General features: G+C 43.6%; 2 protein-coding genes across 11 annotated transcripts in view; one reads left to right on the top strand and one right to left on the bottom strand.

The window, feature by feature from the left end:
- The window catches only part of APPL2 (adaptor protein, phosphotyrosine interacting with PH domain and leucine zipper 2), a 29,386-nt gene extending 27,518 nt beyond the window's left edge, over positions 1 to 1,868 (bottom strand). The window contains exon 1 of the mRNA XM_065743078.1: positions 1,776 to 1,868. Within this exon, the coding sequence (XP_065599150.1) occupies positions 1,776 to 1,829 (54 nt within the window). The 5' untranslated portion in view covers positions 1,830 to 1,868. The remainder of the gene's footprint in view (positions 1 to 1,775) is intronic.
- Positions 1,869 to 16,099: 14,231 nt separating this feature from the next.
- The window catches only part of CUNH12orf75 (chromosome unknown C12orf75 homolog), a 134,751-nt gene continuing 132,749 nt past the window's right edge, over positions 16,100 to 18,101 (top strand). For all 10 annotated transcript variants that reach the window (XR_010622565.1, XR_010622564.1, XR_010622563.1 and 7 more), the window contains exon 1: positions 16,100 to 16,203. Coding sequence is in view for 7 of the 10 variants with exons in the window: in XM_065743097.1 (XP_065599169.1) it covers positions 16,161 to 16,203 (43 nt within the window). In the remaining 3 variants the exon portion in view is untranslated. The remainder of the gene's footprint in view (positions 16,204 to 18,101) is intronic.

The following is an 18,101-nucleotide window of genomic DNA, read 5'->3' as shown; positions in this document are numbered from 1 at the left end:
ATAGCAGACACTGCTGCTGAAATCAAGCAGCACTCCAAGTATAAGCTAACATTTTTGGAGGCCCCATTAACAGAATCATCATCTTGGCTGCTGGAAACACAGCACAGGAAAAAAAGCTACTTTCATGTACATTCCCTTGTATTTCCCTTGTATTCCCCTTCCCATGTATTTCCCTTGCTTTTAGCATAGCAGCTTAGGTAAATTTCCCTTCTGTGCTGTGACCAAGCACTTCAACATTAAGCCATTTCTTAAGGCCATTTTTGGTCAGCACCTGCAGAGAAAACAGGACAAAATGCTGTATTGCTGGGTGACAGAAAAAACAGTTTCAAAAAACTGATGAAGAAATGGCCTAATCTTCTGTCTCGCATGTAATTTACATACCTCACGAGCTTTCTAAAAAGTGAGGTTATGTCCTCATTTTATCACCCCTCTGTCAGTGACTGCACGAGGCTGAAGAGAATCAGGTCACTTTATACACGACTATGATCACACAAGTTCCTGTACTGAAAGTTCTGGGGGACAGAGATTACCTGTCTGCTTCAATTTTGTAGTGCCCAGCTCATACAGGAACCCACTAGGGCTGTGAATGTAAAGTCCACCACCCAGAAAAAAAATAAAAATAAAAATGGGGTAAAAAATTATCCATTTCCATGGCACGAAGTTAAACAACGCCCATCTCTCCCAAAGTCACAGAACAAACCAACCCAGGCCAAAACAGCCTGCGAACAGCCTGCTTTATACACAGCCCAGTACTTCCAGTAATTGGAAAAGATCTGTTAACAGCCTTCAGGTCAGAAGAAACACTAAGACCTCCAAATTCAATTCAGTGCTTTGTTCAACTGCTTTCAGTCAGTGTTTCATTTTTAATCATCAAAGGAAGTGTTGACTGAAGAGGAAAATGAGTTCATCCACCCTGTGCGTTCTTCAGCTTCAGAATGCACTGGGGAAGTTCCTACTAAAAACATTAATAACTGCTCAAAATAAATGTAGCACACTTTGGTACAGAGTGGAACACTGTACAGCTCAGGTCAGAAGGAACTCTGGAGGCCAGCAGGCATCAAGCTCCTCAAGACTTTTCCAAATTGAGTTTTGAAAACATCCAAGTGTTGAGATCCCACGACACATTCAACATTTGACAAAAATCATTCCTATTGAGATGGGATTTCATGAAATCACCGGACAAGGGGTTAAGAAGAAGTGACCGAGATGAGCCCTGAGGCTCATTAACTCCAGACAGGTGCAAGTTCAACCTTTCCTTCCAGCTGTCTCATGACAGACACTGTAACACCTTTCAGCCATCTGTTCCACAGTTCACCTGTTGATCCCTCCTCCCGGTCCACCAGCAGTGAGTCTGAATTACGATGTGGGGATGCTTGGGAGCAGCACCCATGCAGACCCCCCTTGCCCTTCTTTCTTTTTTGCTTCACCCACTACTTCTGTATCTCTGCCTGCTTTGCATATTGACCTCAAGTAAACCTTCCCCACCCTTCTGAGAAATTTCCACTCTCCCTTTCCCCTTCTTTCTTCGCCCCCCCTCCCACCCCAGCTCCCAAGGCCTCACAGCTCCCTGGAACGCCCACAGCCACCGCGACACTGCATGTTCTCCACTGCAGGTTTTCCACAGCGCTCAGGGGACGCTTTTGCAGCGGACAACAGACGCCAGCACGGGAGCACAGAGCTTGCAGGGACTGGGAAGGAAAGGGTGACAAGTGCCCGACCTCCCTTCCTGGCCCCATTTAAAATGGGGTCACCTTCAGTAGCATTCAGCCCACTACCTGCGGGCTGTCCTGCAGAGCTTCTTCCAAGAGGAGCTTGTCGACGGCGGGCATCTCGGCGCTGCGGGGCGGCTGGGAGCTGGGTGCGGGGCGGCTGGGTGCGGGGCGGGCAGGCCCCGGGCTCGGCGGCGGGGTCCCTCCCCGCGCTGTCCGTCCGCAGGCTGCGGGGCACGGCGGCTGCCTGAGCTGGCGGGGTCGGAGACGCTCACTCCTCCCAGTTCCCGGCCGTGGGAGGAAGCGAGTCACGGGGCAGGGCTGGCAGGGGGTGGCTTCCTGTCGCTGTTAACTCCTCGGAGCCCTGCGGGCTGCGTGGGGCGTGAGGGGCAGCGGCTCGCCCTTCCCCTCCGCGCCGGCTGTCCCGCTCATGGCCCCGTGCCCCACGCTGCAAGAAGGGGCTGTGGGTCCGCCCCTCGGAGATGCACGCAGGCTGGGAGGGAGAGGGATTGCTATGGAAATGAGGGGTAGAGTGCGTCCTCTGGTTTGTATCTGCGGGGCTTGAGAGCCTCTGGCAGTCCCGGGCCTCTTGCAGTGCTGACACTACGGGCTGTGGGAAGCACCCCGAGACCTGGGTGGCTTTCCGGGCTCAGGTCGGCCTCTGGAGTACTGCATCCAGGCCTGGGGTCCCCAGCACAAGAAGGATGCAGAGCAGTTGGAGCAGGTCCACAGCAGGGCCTTGAAGATGCTCGGAGAGCTGGAGCATCTCATCTGTCATGAAACGCTGCAGGAGCTGGGCTTATTCAGCCTGGAGAAGAGAAGTACTCGAAGGGAGCTTATAAGCAAGAGCAAGACTGACTTAACGTGGTCTGATAGTGATAGGACCAGTGGGAATGGCTTTAAACTGAAGGAGGGGAGATTTAGGTTAGATGTTAAGTGGAAGCCTCCTTTTCTCAGAGGCTGGTGAAGCACTGGAATGACTGTCCAGAGAAGTGGATGCCCTGTCCCTGGAGGCATTCCAGTGGATGGCTTAACCTTGCAGGGGGAAAGAGCTCAGTCTTTAAGAGCCCTTCCAACTGAAGACATTCTATGATTCTATGGCTAAGCCAGGCGTGCTTACAGGCAATCCTCATCTGGGGTGTTTTCATTTCTACTTATTTATGGACTGCCCTGCAAGAAGAATTACGGAACACAGAGTGCCTCAGCACAGCCATATCTCTATGTTGAGAATGTTGGAAGGAACATGTTTTCCTTTACTGCTCATTTGTGTACAAAGCCATCATTTCCTTACCATCTTACTGCTGTCTTAAATGCACTGCATAATATAAATGCTTGGACTTCAGGTGTGTAGGTGATACCAAGATTCAGTTTTTATAAAAGTCTCAAGTTCCTGACCTGAAAATCAATTAGAGTAACAAAATCATTGAATATCACAAGTTGGAAGGGACCCATAAGGATCATCAAGTCCAACTCCTCCTCCGTACTTGCCATCTGTAGCCTTTCTCTGTTCCACTGTGGATCAGGACAAAACTAGAGAGAATAAAAAACAAAATCCCATTTGAAATAAACACAAACATTTCTGAAGAGTTTAGAAAGAATCATGCCTACTGAACAGATTATCCAAACAAAAATATTAGCTGTACAATGCGAAGAAGTTATCCTCATATAAAAAAATGCTCACCTTTAGATTGTTCATGATGCTGATCTCCTTGGAAAGAAGAAAAAATGGTTGGAAAAAAACATGAAATCTGAGTTGAACTCCAAACCTTTAGCATCTGCTATTTTGCCATTACTGTAAGTGCCTGCATTTTCCACTTCTGTTATTCTTAAACAATAGTAAGCATTCTATATGGTGAGAAAGGTGACTGCTAATACAGCTCTTGTTGGTTAAAACACAGTCTTAGAAAAATGTTACAAATCAGCTGGATGATTATTTTCTTTAATTATATAAGAAATGATCACTGAACCCTGCAGTTGTGGCTAAGGAATTTCTGTGGGTCTGACATTGATTGGTATTAATTCTGAAGCTTGTGATAGGACCTTTAACCCAATGTTCCAACTCTGCCTCGGTATGACTGTGCTCCAGCAGTCCTGAAGCTGGACTCCCTGTTCCAGTCTCTGCAGCAAGAACAGTGCTCTCACATTCAGTCTCCTTCTCCTGCCTGAATACACTGAGCAGCAATAGAAATCACTAGCTAGGACTGAATATATCAAGTTTGATGGACAGTATATATTTACATAATGTGAAAACAAAAATAGATACGGGTTTTATAATGATAATGTTTCAGAGAAATTTAGAATGGTGCAAAGAGGTCAGAGGGTTTTTTTGTGTGTGTACAGAGTATGAAGCTGGGCGTTAGACTTAGGAATCTGTGACCTCTTCTAAGCCAATTTTGTCAATCCATATTAAAATCTTATTTTTTGTTCTTTAAAGATTTTGAAAAAACATTATTTAAAAATCACTGAGGAAGAGAAGTCAATGCTTTATGTGTCTGTTAAAGTACCTTTAGGTCCCCTTCCACTCCCATGTCCTGAAATAGTTCAGCAACAGCTCGTCCCCGTTAAGCTGTTCTTTCACCAACAAAGTCTAAGTGTGGTTTGTGTTTTTAGTTCATGTTGTCTTCTTTCACAACAGCTTTCTAATCTCGTTCCTCTCAATGGCTTGGTTTAGTGTAAGGCTCGAGTGTGGAATCTTGTTGTCATCTTTCCAAAATTGAGGACAGTTATTTCCGGAACATGTCTTATTCAAATAAAACAAAAAGCACTTCAGTAACTGTTGAAAGGTGACTAATGAGTATTTCATGTTCTTCTTTGCCTTTCCTTACGGGTCTATAAACGTTACTGATTTCTTATGCATAGTGGGCAACCTGATGTAGTGGGTGGCAGCCCTGGCCACAGTAAAGGTTGGCACTGGATGGTCTCTCAGGTCCCTTCCAACCTCAGCCATTCTATAATTCCATATTTCTATTATAGTGATCAGAACATTTTTGTTACACTGCCCCAATGCAGTCCAGGTGTTTTTACATAAAAATAATATTCTGCCTATTAATTGTTGGAATTATCTTTTCCTTTGATTACTATGAATATGAATTACTGTGAAATTTGTTTCCTGGGTAGCTAGTTTGATTAGGTCTCAGGAATTATTCCTCAGTCTTGACAACTCTGTTGTTTCTAAAATAGCTAAAATAATCCACAGTGCTACCAATGAAGATTTCAACTATTTTTACCACTGTAGCTGTAGTATGCAGAAATTAGGTACATGCCAGCTTGCATGCTTCAAGGCACGCTCTGGTGCCTGAGCCAGTGCTGTACTCAGGCTGACTTCTTCAGAGCTTGGTAGCTTTGAATAAGAACCTTCTTAGCTATTCCTTGAAGACATATTTAAGGTGAACATTGTACATATGGAAAGAGAATAATGAAGCAGTGGACAGAGTGCCTAGAACCAGTCACCTGAATGTGCTTTCTATTTCCAAAAACCTGTCACAGCATGAGCTGAGCTGGAAAACAGTTCCAGTAAGCGTTCCGATGAATTTTTATCTGCTTATTCTGTAAGCCACAGATGACTTGATTAGGTTAAGATAAACACCTTTTAGAATGTGAAGGCTTGAGGTGAAACTCCTGTAATGGCTAAAATGAAATTGATGTGCACTGCTTATAAAACTAATAAGACTTAATAACATAAAATCAATACATAATTGAGTGTTGAGGATGAAGTAATACATCGCATGAACTAATTGTACTGTATTTAGGTAGAAATGGTAAAAATGGCAGGAGCCTGAATGTAGCTCAATGATCTCATAGTTGAGAAAAAATAAAGGTTTTAAAGGCAAGAAGAAAGTTTGGATAGATCGGTAAGCTTGAGATTTGCCCGCTATGCCTGCTATCTCTTGGCAAAGTGATGCAAAAACACATAACATTACTGCAAATTGTTTGAGGCTTGTCAGGAATGTCTTTTTGTAACAAACCACCCAGCTGCCCAGCCAGGGCTGGAAGCAGTAATGCTGAATCTGTGTGGTGCTGCGCATGAGTTAATGAGCCCTGCCAACTTTAATTGACTGGTTTGGAAACAGGGCAGCTATTCTGCATCCTTAGCATAATTTATTTCCAAATTTGATAATCCACCCAGAATTAATGGAGAGCTGACTATAATTATTTTTTTCCAGTTTGACCAGTTACAGACTTAGTCACGTTGCGTTGTGTTTTCTTTTTCATGTATTACATTATAACTTTAAAGAACATATTGCATTATACTTCCTTTCTGGCTTCATACCTTGTACATTGCAAGAAATTTCTGAGCAGTAATGTGCTAGTCACATGTTTGCTAAGTCAGCTCAGTCTATTTATGCATTTAACACAGCGACAAAGAAACCTTTGAACTACAGATGACTTTTAGAGGTACAACAATTTACCCTAAGTTGTGTAGTTGCCCTGAATAAATACAGGCGATATATTATAGTTGCAATAAATCATTCAAATTAATTTTTTTTGCAAGTGAAGGATTTGTAAGGTAGTAGAATTATTCCCAGTGCCAGAAGCATCTGAAAACAATTTTTAACAATATGTAAAGACATTCGTGGTTACTTTAATAATAGGGCATCTATTGCACATGAGAACTCCTGGACACTGAGAGAGTGTCTTGTGATTTGGTGTATGACCCACAAGATAATACCAGGCTGAAATAAAATTCCATTGAAATTATTAATTGCCATGCAACCAAGACCTCGTGCTTTTTTGTGTTAATGTAAAACACATGGCTTTGCTTATTTCCATTAAACACATTAGTAGTATGCCAGAATGGAGATGTACAGATGTACTTGAGAGTGGGATGGATCAAATTAAAACCTCTTTGAAGGCGAAGGGTGTAACTGTCGTACTTAATTTCATGTAATTTAATTACAATTAAGTTCCCTTATGTAACCAGGTACTTGAAACAGCAGCAGCCTCCATCTAGATCCAGAATAAGAGTATGGTTTCAAAAGCCCAAACCTCTGATGACAATGCCTGCTAGAGGTGTTGCCACAGCTACACCCATGACTGCCTCTGCTGGTGTCCACGTGGCTCTTCAGCTGGAGCCTGACTGCTGAAGGGTATTACCATTTTTCATTTGCTTTCCAGGTAGGAGGAGCAAGCAGAGGATGGGCAGCTCATTGTTGGAGGGAAGTACTGAAATCCTTTAAGCTAATATTACCTTCTGTGTGCAGTTTTTGCAGTGCTTGAGCAGATAGATGCTACAGGCTCCTTCTACCTGTACTGCTCCCTAAAGTAGCATAGCAAACATCTTCCCTGTTTCAGGTGATGGTCCAATGGAGTTCGTGTATCTGAGCTAGAGAGAAAAATCTTGCTGTAAAATAAAAGTAGCATAAAGAATAGTAAGCATTTCATCAAAGAAAGGTATACGTGGTACAATTTTGCAGATTAAAGAAAAAGAAATGTAATGCCTGGTATATAATTGTTTTATGAAATGTTAATGATGAATCTGTTTGCTGTAAGGGTTACTAGAGGCCAAAACACCGTGCTGCCAGTTGGCTCGGCAGGTAAGGCTGCCACCTGGGTGTCAGAGCAACCACTGATGCAGAGCCCTTACTTGATCATTTTTAAAATGCAACATGAATGCAGACAGCACATGCCAGTGCACCTACTATTGTCACTGTGCCTAAAGCTGGCTGTTAGCCTTTTTTTTTCCTTCTTAATCACAAGGCCATCTGAACCAACCAGGCCCTGCACTCCATTTTGAACAAGAGTTGAAAAGTTCATGTTATCTGGCTTTGATCTCGGTTTGATTCATTATCCCCTGGGCATCTCTTCTGCTTAAACTAAAAAAACTGATTGATAGGAGATATCTAGATTTAGTCAAAGTTAAAACTTCTAGTTTTACGGAAAGTTGGATGTTAACATGTAAATATTAGAGTATATCCTACGTGTGGAATATATCTTACTTGCTCTTTGGGGTCTTATTCTGCGTATGTAAATGTTGTGATAGTGAGGAGCTACAGGCTGCCCAGAGAGGCAGTGTCCTCCTTGGAGAACTTCAGAAGCTGCCTGGGTCCTGTGCACCCAGCACTTGAGCCAGAGTTAGGACAGACAGACCCAGGGGTCCAGTCCTGTGTGACATGGTGGTGCCACAGGGCTTCAGTTTGTGTCTGCAGAAAATAGAGAGGATGGAACAGAAAGCAGTGAGGATGCTCTAGGCAACAGCTGTAGCTGCACTACCACAATCTGTTTATTTCCTGAAGGGGAAGTAACTCCTCCAGGCAGCCTGCAAGGGCAGTGTCATGAACGTGGGTACACAAGCAAGTGCAGCTGTATCAGGAGAAGGCACTGCTGACCTCTGCCCAGGCAGAAGGTTTGGACACCCCAATCTGGTGCAGCAGGAACCATCTCACCAAGCTCTGTGTTCTTCCAAAATGCTCAGAGGCTTTCAGCTTCACTAGATCAGACTTTCCAATTGCTATTCCTGTGATAGCCCTTCAGAAGCTCTTAAGCTGTATGGAAAAAGACGAATACTGGAAACCCTTTTCTCTCTGTCAGCTGGATCTGCTCTCGGTGTGTGTGCTGAGATGCTGCAGCATTGCTGCCAGGAGCATGACTGTCACATTGGCATGCTGGTGGCCTCCTTTCCTGGGGACACATCAGGAGTACAAGGGGAGCAGATGGTTGCATGATTACAGCAGAGGTTGTGAGCCGCCTATCATAGCCTTGTAGCTCTCGGGCTGTCTTGTCTGAGATGCATGGCTCTGACACCATGGGTAAAAGTGTGGTTCCTGGGAGGGGTGGCAGCAGGGCCAAGCTGCTGCTGTGCAGTAATGCTTCCTGTTGTCAAACCTCTCTCAGTGTGCTCACAGAGTTTTTCCAGGGGAGAGGCCACAGAGAGCAAGCTACAAGCAAGGCAGTTCACCCCAGCAGGCCACGTGCATAATCAGTCCACCACACATTACTGCTTGAGCATCTTACAGCACGTCCTCCTAAATCTGCCCCGCAGCTGAGATGCTGCCCTTCCTTTTGCTTCCTACTGTATGATTTGTGCAACAGGCAGGAGTTTTGCAACACCTGTAACAATGCTTTGTTACCCATGTCAGCCACGCAACACATTACTTGGCTACATAGATCCAATCCTACAAACATAGAAATTTATATCTGGCCTGTCAAATTCTTTGAGATTAATCAGGCATATTAATGTTGGCCAGATCAGTAAATAGTTTTCCATTTCTTTCAAATTCACTTATGGTAACACATTGCTTATCCTTGTTTTTCTTTCACTTTTTAAAACCAGAACATTTAGTTCAACAGTCACAAGAGTCATTATCTTTAAATACTCTCTAGACATAAGTGCTGACAAGATCCTAGGTCACAAAGCATCTGTCTTTGTGAAAACCATGAAGCATGTGGACAACATGTACAGCAGACAGAGTCAATAGGATCTAATTATATTCATGAGGTTTTCTTAGAGGGGGACTCATGGTTCGTAGTTAGTTTTTCACCCTCTGAAATCAAACCTGTATGAAATAGCAAAAACAGAAAAGCCCCAAGAGAAACAGCAGTGCAAAACCATGACTGGGAGATCAGGAATAATGTCATGCAAAATGTTCTCACCAACATTTAAACTAACATAATTACTTTGAGAGATATCTACGACAAAAGAAAGTCTGCAGGGTTTTTCAGCCCTCACCTGAATTGATCTGTTTGTGCATACAGTGCATAAAATTCGCTTTCCACTGTGTCACAGCTTTGCAAAAAGGAACAAGGCTGAGGATCCTGAAAACTGCATCAAGACACGGGCTTCATTACAATGAAACCAACTGATTGTTGTAGAATCATCTGAGTTGAAAAGGACTTTTAAAAGCCATCTGGTCCAACTCCTCTGCAATGATCAGGGACACTTATAGCTAGATCAGGGTGATCAGAGCCCCTCCAACCTGACCTTGGTTGTCTCCAGGGCTGGGTCACCCACTGCCTCTCTTGACAACCTGTTCCAGAGCCTCACCACCTTCACTGTAAAAAACCTTCTTCCTCATATCCAATCTAAATCTCTCTTCTTTTAGCTTGAAACCATTTTCCCTTGTCCTGTCAAAATAGACACTGCTAAAGAGCCTGTCTCCTTTCTTACAGCCCCCGTTTAGACACCAAAAGGCCGTTCTCAGGTCTCCCCAAAACCTTCTTTTTCTAAGCTGAACAGCCCCAGCTCTCTCAGCCTGTCCTCACAGAGGAGGTGTTCCATTCCTGGGATCATTTTTGTGGCCCTCCTCTGGATGTGCTCCAACAGGTCTAAGTCTCTTCTGTATTGAGGACTTCACATCTGGATGCAGTACCCCAGGGGCAGTCTCACCAGAGCAGAGTAGAGGAGAAGGATCACCTTCCTAGATCTGCTGACCATGCTTCTTTTGATGCAGCCCAGGAGGTTGGCTTTCAGGGCTGTGAGGGCACTGGTGTTCAGGGCAGGTTTGCTGCATGAGGTCATAGGAGAGATTATGTTTTTGCTCAGAAGAGCCACTCCTTATTATTGTAGACAAAAGAACAAAGACAAGCCCCTGCATGTAAATTCTCACTGATTAGAAATCAAAGAAGTCAATCTCCACTGCAATTATTTCAAGCTAAGTTCATCATTTATACGAAATCTCATTTATTTCCAGAGCCTCAAGCCATGATTTTTGAACAGATTTACATGTACAAGTAGTAAGAAACAACACAGCGGTGTTTTGGGAATAATGCCAGGGGTGTTTTGAGGAACAGCTCATCTTGGGTTTTGGTGTGTTGCCTCCATTGGCTTCTTAAACCTGAAATGAATGAAACTTGGTAAAATGTTTAATGTGGAGATTCATGATCTCTGTTTCTTTGGATCTACCATTTTCTTCTGCTTGTGAGACCAGAAGCTGATTCCGTGTCAGAACAAGAGTAAACTTCTTCATTGCTATTAAAATAAATGTGAGGACATGGTCCCTTTATGTAGATGCTAAAAGGATCTCTTTTGTGAGAACATCACGAGTCTGCTTACTGATTGCTTACAGTCTATTTTATTGCATGTGCACAAATAGTCTGCTCTTAGGAATTCTGCAGAAAAAAAACCCTCTAAGTGCTTAAAATCTAGTATTTTATGTCTGTCAAAAATCATGTTGTTAACTGTATGAACAACTTTTGTTTCCTGTATGCCTAGCATGACATCAGCTTCAGTTAATCTAAATAATTAGCATCCTCTAGTACTAAATGCGTATTTATAGGAAGAGGTGCTATTTTGATAGACATATACTTCTCACTTTTTTAACATATTTGTTGAAGCAGAATCCTATTTTTACAATACAACAGCACATAAAAGTTCTAAAAGTCCTGCCCAGTGTGAATTCTATATAGACACTGTGAGTTCTATACAGCCATTGTAAAAATAATGGCAAAATTTAGCCTATCTCGGTCTGCAAAAGACAAAGTGTTAAATAATCAGATGCAGGTAAACATATGAATTTGATAAAGACAGTTTTAATCATTTTCAATACATTTTGCCAATATGCTACATACATAGAGGCAGCATTGCGCTGTTCGGCTTCACAGGCAGCATCTGGCAGAACCCATTACTGCGTGAGGAACACCGCAACGGAAATCTACACCAGCTGTTCTTCAGAGGAAGAATTAAATCTGAAAAAGTGCATGAAAATGAAAAGAGAATAAAGGAGGGATACCATTTTTCTGTAATACTGATGAAATTAAAGCCTCGTATGCAAAGAGCCTCTTTTGACAGGAAAGTTTGCAACTTCGTAGGATCAGTAGATACACAGAATCGTAGAATCATGAAGATCGAAAAAGACCTCTGTGATCACCTAGTCCAACCAGCAACCCATCACCTCCGTGCCTATTAATCCACGTCCTCAGTGCCACATCCACACGGTTCTGGAACACCTCCAGGGTCAGTGACTGCACCACTCCCTGGGCAGCCTGTGCCATTGCAGCACCGCTCATTCTGAGAACTTTTTTCCTAACACCCAAGTGGAGCCTTCCCTGGCACAACATCAGGGCATTACCCCTCATCCCATTGCTGTCACCCGGGAGAAGAGGCCGACCCCCACCTCACTTCAGCCTCCTTTCAGATCGTTGTCGAGAGCAATATGATCTCCCCTGAGCTCTTCTGCGGGAAGAGGAGGCAGGGGAACATCTCTCGAGAAATGGTACCTTTTCTCAGACTTTTTTGATGCAGGGGGAGTTTCTTATCACTGATCCAGATAAGGTTGTCTTCTACTATTTAATTACTGGTTTAAGCTTATCAAATGGTTCAAGTGTTAAGTACAAATCGGTGGGATTAAGTGAAACATGCCTCAGTTTAGAAGGGATGCTCTGCTCTGCTGCACAGGCATCTCAAAGACGTGTCAGAATAACAGTCCTTTCTCCAGCTATTTTCCATTTCTTAATCTTTTCATTTTTCTGATCTTTTCTTTGTAAGAGCTGATTTAGCTGCATGTTGCAAATTAATTTATGTAGCGAGAGACAGAAGGAGATTACTCAGTCTGCATATCATATTAAAGCAGCAGAGTAAGATTTTTCTCCCCTAGAGTAGAGCTTTGTGAGGCTAGTTGTCATCAGCAGCATAAAATGAAGGTTGAGTGACCTCAGAGGTAAGAAGCACTGTTAAGTATCTTCCATATAAGACTTTGAATATACCATATAAGAAGTCTTATATTATAAGACTTCTAATCTAGCATATGTATCAACCTTTTGGGCACAGAAAGAATGCCAGACTGTCTCTGAATATGCAATTTAAGCATTTGCCCATCTGCTAGTTTCAAGGGCAACTACCTTGGATTGTAGCAACAATTAAATCAGCACTAAACCAAGCATCTTTCTCAAATGGAATTATGGAAAACACATCCATGAATTTGGAATTGGATTAATTGGAAGTCACTGAAATCTTGTTTGTTTCTGCAAAGCGAAAAGGTGGGGTTCCTACCTTCCTGACTCTGGAAAAAGTAAGACATGGGCAGTCAGAACTTGCATTCTAGTAAAGATCTCTGTAGGCATGTTCTTATTTTCCTCCATTTTTCCCAGAAAGGACTTTGCTGGCTCAACTGTGATCAGGTTTCCAAAGCCAGCAATTCCCTCTCCTAGGCCTGAATGTGCTGTAACATTGGAACAACATTTCACTGTCACTAATATGGATGTAGCTGTTTACAGAGGCCAATTCATGGCCCGAAACTGCGTCATCCCTATGGTTCTAAAGGAAAAATTTTAGTAATAACTGAGCTTGGGAGCAAATTCTTCAAAGGTTATGTGCTAAAACTTAGGCATTTTTAGGAACAGATGTGATACTACTAATGTTGAATTGCAACATTTCTTCCCATGAACTAGCCTTTAAAAAATTCCCTCTTAAACTCCATTTTAGTGTATGAAACAGCTAAGAATCATATGCCCTGGACTTTTAGCTTTAAAAAACGTGGATCTTCATCAGTATTAACAATACCCACACTAAAGAGGCATTACAAAATTAATTGCTATCAATTCTAACAGAGAGCTGGTTTTTTTTGTTGTTGTTTTTGTTGTTTGTGTAAGCAGGTGTATTTGCTAACAGAGTATTCACATTTCTCCCACACTGGATGGCCCTACCCTCAGCAATCTGCTTGTTCTTCTCCATGACCATCGTTCCTGCTCGGTTCTGCCAGGTTTTAAATGCTACACTTTCATTGATTTCGTTGATTCCGTCCCAATCTATGACTAATTTGGCACAGTAATGAGAATTTTATTTGTGATTTCTATGGAAACTGGAACGGATAAATGAGTGAAAATCTTCTTGCCTCAGGAAGAAAAATGCCCCTGTTCTTGACACATACTCTTTTTCATTTAAAGTGAAGAGTTTAAATGATTTATTTCTGATGTCAGCTTCCATGGACTACTGTAATTGTTCTTTAAATAAAGAAGCCATCATTTTGATTTAATTTGAATGCTCTTTCAAAGTGTTTTAACTACCTATTGAAACAGCAGCAAGGACATGACAGCTTATCATCACTGTTGCTAACTAAGGACTACTATAGGAGATACGACAGATTAGTAGTAGCGTGGGTGAATGGCAGCTTTATTCCTTGCTGGTTATTCTACTATGAAAAAAAATCATGAATAACTTGGGAGTGGGGGAGTGGTTCTTCAGTGTTTATCCTGGTGCAAAGAACAGCCAGGCAGCAGCTGCAGTGAGCAGAAGCCAGGCTTGAGTCAAACAAAGGGGTTCTTCAGATGAGATGTGGCTGAGAAGCACACTGTAGGATGCTTGGGCTGCCAAGGGTTCATGCTGGCTCAAGGGCAGGTGGAACAGGTTCACATGTGAGAATCTGTTAAAGGGTTGCTATATAGATAGAAACTGTACTTGTTTCCAATGGTGATTTTTTTTACCCAAGCAGAATTATCCCAGTAGGTTTACTGGGAAATTGAGCTGTAACTTGCTGACCTTCCATGGCTAAATGATCACAACTGTCTACACAGCATCATGATATTTCAACAATTTTGAGAAAACCACTAACCAAGGTTGCTAGCTATAAAAGAACACTGTAGTAAGACCATAAAACTGTCCAGGAAGAAACATAATCCACAGTGTCCTGAAAGCCCTTGAATTTCAACCTGAAAGCACTGGAACTGAGAACCTACCAGAACAAAGTGATTGCATTGCTTAACTCTGATAAATGTTTTGTGGTGTTGCTCTTGAAGTGGGAAAACTTAATTTCTATTTTCCAAATCTATCATTCTGAGAAAAAAAATATTCTCAGGAAGGTAATTTCTGGTAAAGGAACGAATTTTTTTTTTTTTCCCCCAGACACCTGTGGTTTTGAGATAATCCATATCTAGATAATCTTTGAAAGAAAATACTGATTTTTTTTTTTTCAGTACTTGCGTGAGCTGAGGTACAAACTTTGGAAAGAATATATTATGTTAAAAAAATAATAATGGGTGAATGTTTTAATATGAATTATTAAATAAAAATAATTTAGGAAATCATACCTTTTTGTACAAATAAGGGTTGTTTTCTAAGTATGGGATTTAAAAGTAACTGTAGGATTTAAAAAACATTCTCCATAGCCCTGCATATCAGCTTGACAGACAGAAGTATATTGTTTGTGTGCCAAATACAGACTAATAAAGTGTCCAAAAAGAGAAAATCGCTGGAAGTTCAGATTTGGATCATCCCGTTAACTAACTTGTTTTCCCAATTTGGTAAATTTGAGGTTGATTTAGAGAAAGAATAGCAATATTTTTTAACACTACACCTGAAATACTTACATGTGTCCATGCCCACGTATCTCCCAGCCTTCCTCAAAGGGGATGGAGCATGTGGGGTGAGCGACTGCGGGTACCAAGAGTTCACTGATGCAGGGAAAGCACCTTCTGAAGGCTCCAGTCTGTTAATGTAAAGCATTCACTTGGCCAACTTGCTTATGTGAATATATTTTGCTACAAAGATTTTCTGCAATAAACTGAAATACTCTGTATAGAGTGTGGGTAGAGTTGAAATGAAAGTATGTCTTCTCAAATGGAATAGGAGATGCCTGCAATACAGCTGCCAAGGGAGAAAGTTTGCCTTGGGGCACTTCTTTTAAGTGGATCAGGAGAGACTGGCTCGTTATAATCCCTGACAATATACCCAGGAACATACCACATTGCCTTTGTCCTAAATCCTCCTAGGATCTACAAACCAGGTTCATAGATTATTCCACAGTGTGGCAACTTTATGGTCACTGTGGGTAGCTGGGACTTTCTGTTTGTTTTCATATTAGAAAATGATAGGGGTTCTGAAGCATGTCTTTCAGCCTTGCTTTCATAGGACCCACTCTTCATAACCCTGCCACAAAAATTCATTTTGGGCTGTTGTTTGGCACTTGAAAGCTCAGCCTGAAACTTTTTTTTTTTTTTCTGTATGTGATTTTCAGAAAATTGGTGGTCAAAAAAGACGTGTTTGTGAACCTTTGGGAGATTCTTTTTGCAGCAAATGTGTGCTTGGGGGAAACACGCTCATCTTGCACGTTTCTCTGCGCCGTTGGTATCAATGGGTAGCAGCGAACCTGTAGCTCCTCCCAAACCAGTGGATCCCAGTAGCAACCCAATGGCAGCGCGACGCTTCTGTTAGAAGAGGAACACCGAAAGGAACCACCTGAGGAAGCAGCAACGGATGGTGCCGATGGCAGGTGAAGGCTCTGCCGCCTCGCCCTGTGCCACCCCAGCGGATGAGAGGCGTCCCGGAGCAGCCTAAGGAGTACCGAGGATGGCCGGGAAGGTGCGGAGCTTTCCGCGGGGCTGCACCAGCGGAGCGGAGCGGGGCCGGCGGTTTCCGGGGCGATGGGTGGGGAGAGGAGGAGGAGGAGAAGAAGGAGGAGGAAAAGTGGAGGAGGAGGGGTCCCCACGGCTTTATCTCCCACCCGGCTCCGCCCGCCGCCGTCTGCCTCCCGCCGCAGCTCCCTCAGCGCGGCTCCGCACCGCGGGGCGGCCCGGGCGGCGCCCATGGGCTGCGGCAACTCCACGGCCGGCGGCGCGGGCGGGCGAGGTAGGGGCGGCGGCCGGGCCGGACCGGGGCAGCTCCGAGGGGACTGGGGCTGGCGGGGACGGGGTGTGGGATCCGTCCCTGTAAGGGCGCCTCGGGAATGGGTTTGTGCCACCTCTTCGCTGGCCGGACAAGTTGGGGAGCGCCTTGAGATTGGGGTTTTCATAACCACCCCCCCCCCCCCTTCCCGCTCCCCGCTTTGCTGTTTACAGAGCAGGGAAGGTGTGAGCAGATGGTGCGGTTGTGTCTTCTTTCCCCCTCTCCTCCCAACCCCAGCAGAAAGGGAAAATAGCTGGAAATTAATAAATGGACCTTGACCTCCTCGTTATAAATGCGGATATTTATAAATCATTTTTCAGCCTAACTGCACACGGCAAACAGTGCCACCTATTTAAATCCCTGCGTTGAGTCTCTCAGATGCGTGTATTACATTCGCGACGGCTTGAACGCCCAGCAAAGCCGCGGTCAGAGCAGCGGCAGCTCGCGGGGCTCAGCCCTGAGCCCGCTGCGTGCACCCAGAGCGCTGGGATGCTGCTGGCCTTAACACCGGGCACATCCCTGTGCCTGGGTGGAAGGGCTTCAGGGTGTGTGCATGGGTGGATGCACTGTGGCGTGGGGTTATCTTTCTAAATCCCATGCCTCACACCCAAAGGGGGAGGCTTTTCTGCTATTATTGTTCACAAGATTTCTGTTAAATGATTGTAAATATTGTCTGAACTATATATACCAGAGGCCTCTCACGTCTATAAGGAATTCACTGGGTGATTTTCTTGAGCATCACATCAATTCTCTTCCACTAGTTGATTCCCCATCGCTGTGACTTGAAGTTGCTTTGTGCTGCTGGGGTGGTGCTCACAGGCTGGTTTTGTTTGCTGGGCGAAAGTGCCAAAGCAGCCATCAGAGCACCTCAAGAGAGAAGTTTTTGTTTTGGTTGCTCATTGTCATCATGTGGTGGGAATCGTGGCACCATTGGTGTGACCACTGCCCTGCAGAGCTCTTTGCAAGACACAAATGGGTGAGTGCTGAACGGATTGTGGCAGTATGCAGTGCGTTACTTTGAACTCAAAGTATTTTTGACTAAAGGTCAAAAATTGCTTTGACAGTAGCTTTTTTTTTGTGTGTGTCAGATGTTGGCGTGTTCATAAAAGATTCTTGATGATGTACGGCTCTTTGATAGCTTAACCTGCCTGCACTGTTGCTCACAAAATACTTTGGCTTGCATTTCTTGGCAGCTTCTTGCACACTCTTTAGAAATGGTCCCCAGCTTTCCAGTGGCTTAGCACAGGTTAAAAACAACGACACCATGTCAAATCCTTGATCAGTGTAATGTGATTATTGCTGCTGCGCACGTAGATCTCTCCAAAGCAGGTCTGGCTCTGCAAGGTGCAGCTCTTACTTTCACTGTTATAAACTGGGGATAACTGTGCAGTCAGTGGTCCTATAGTCACCAACAGCTGGTAGCAGAAGGTAAGACATTAGCTGTCTGTTAGTTAATTTGGTTTAGCAGTTTAGCACTCCTTACATACTATGTCAGACAAAAATGATTTATGTGGAGAAGATATATTGTTGGCAGTCAGGATTGTAAACCTTTTAAGAAGAGTGTAATTCTCAGCATTTTAATGAAAGATATGAGTACAGTATAAACACACACCAGTTACGTGGCTTGCACAGCATGGCTACGTCTTTAATGCTGAAGTTATGTCTATTATTCAGTCAGTGATATCAACACCGGAGGTGCTTATAATTAACCTGTGATGCTCTTGGTCATATTTTGCAACTAAGGATAATGATGTAGCATACATCATGAAGCAGAGTAAACTTGTGTTATATCGGTCCCCGTTTTCTTACTTGGGTAAAATTTCAATTGCAGCCAAGCTAGATTTTTCCTAAGCAGACATATA

This window comes from Cyrtonyx montezumae, unplaced genomic scaffold, assembly GCF_038088225.1.
Source record: "Cyrtonyx montezumae isolate F1298 unplaced genomic scaffold, pur_monq_1.0 scaffold_3, whole genome shotgun sequence".
NCBI classification, from domain to species: Eukaryota; Metazoa; Chordata; class Aves; order Galliformes; family Odontophoridae; genus Cyrtonyx; species Cyrtonyx montezumae.
The sequence above is the reverse complement of the archived record's forward strand: the minus strand, read 5'-3'. Positions and strand labels throughout refer to the sequence as shown.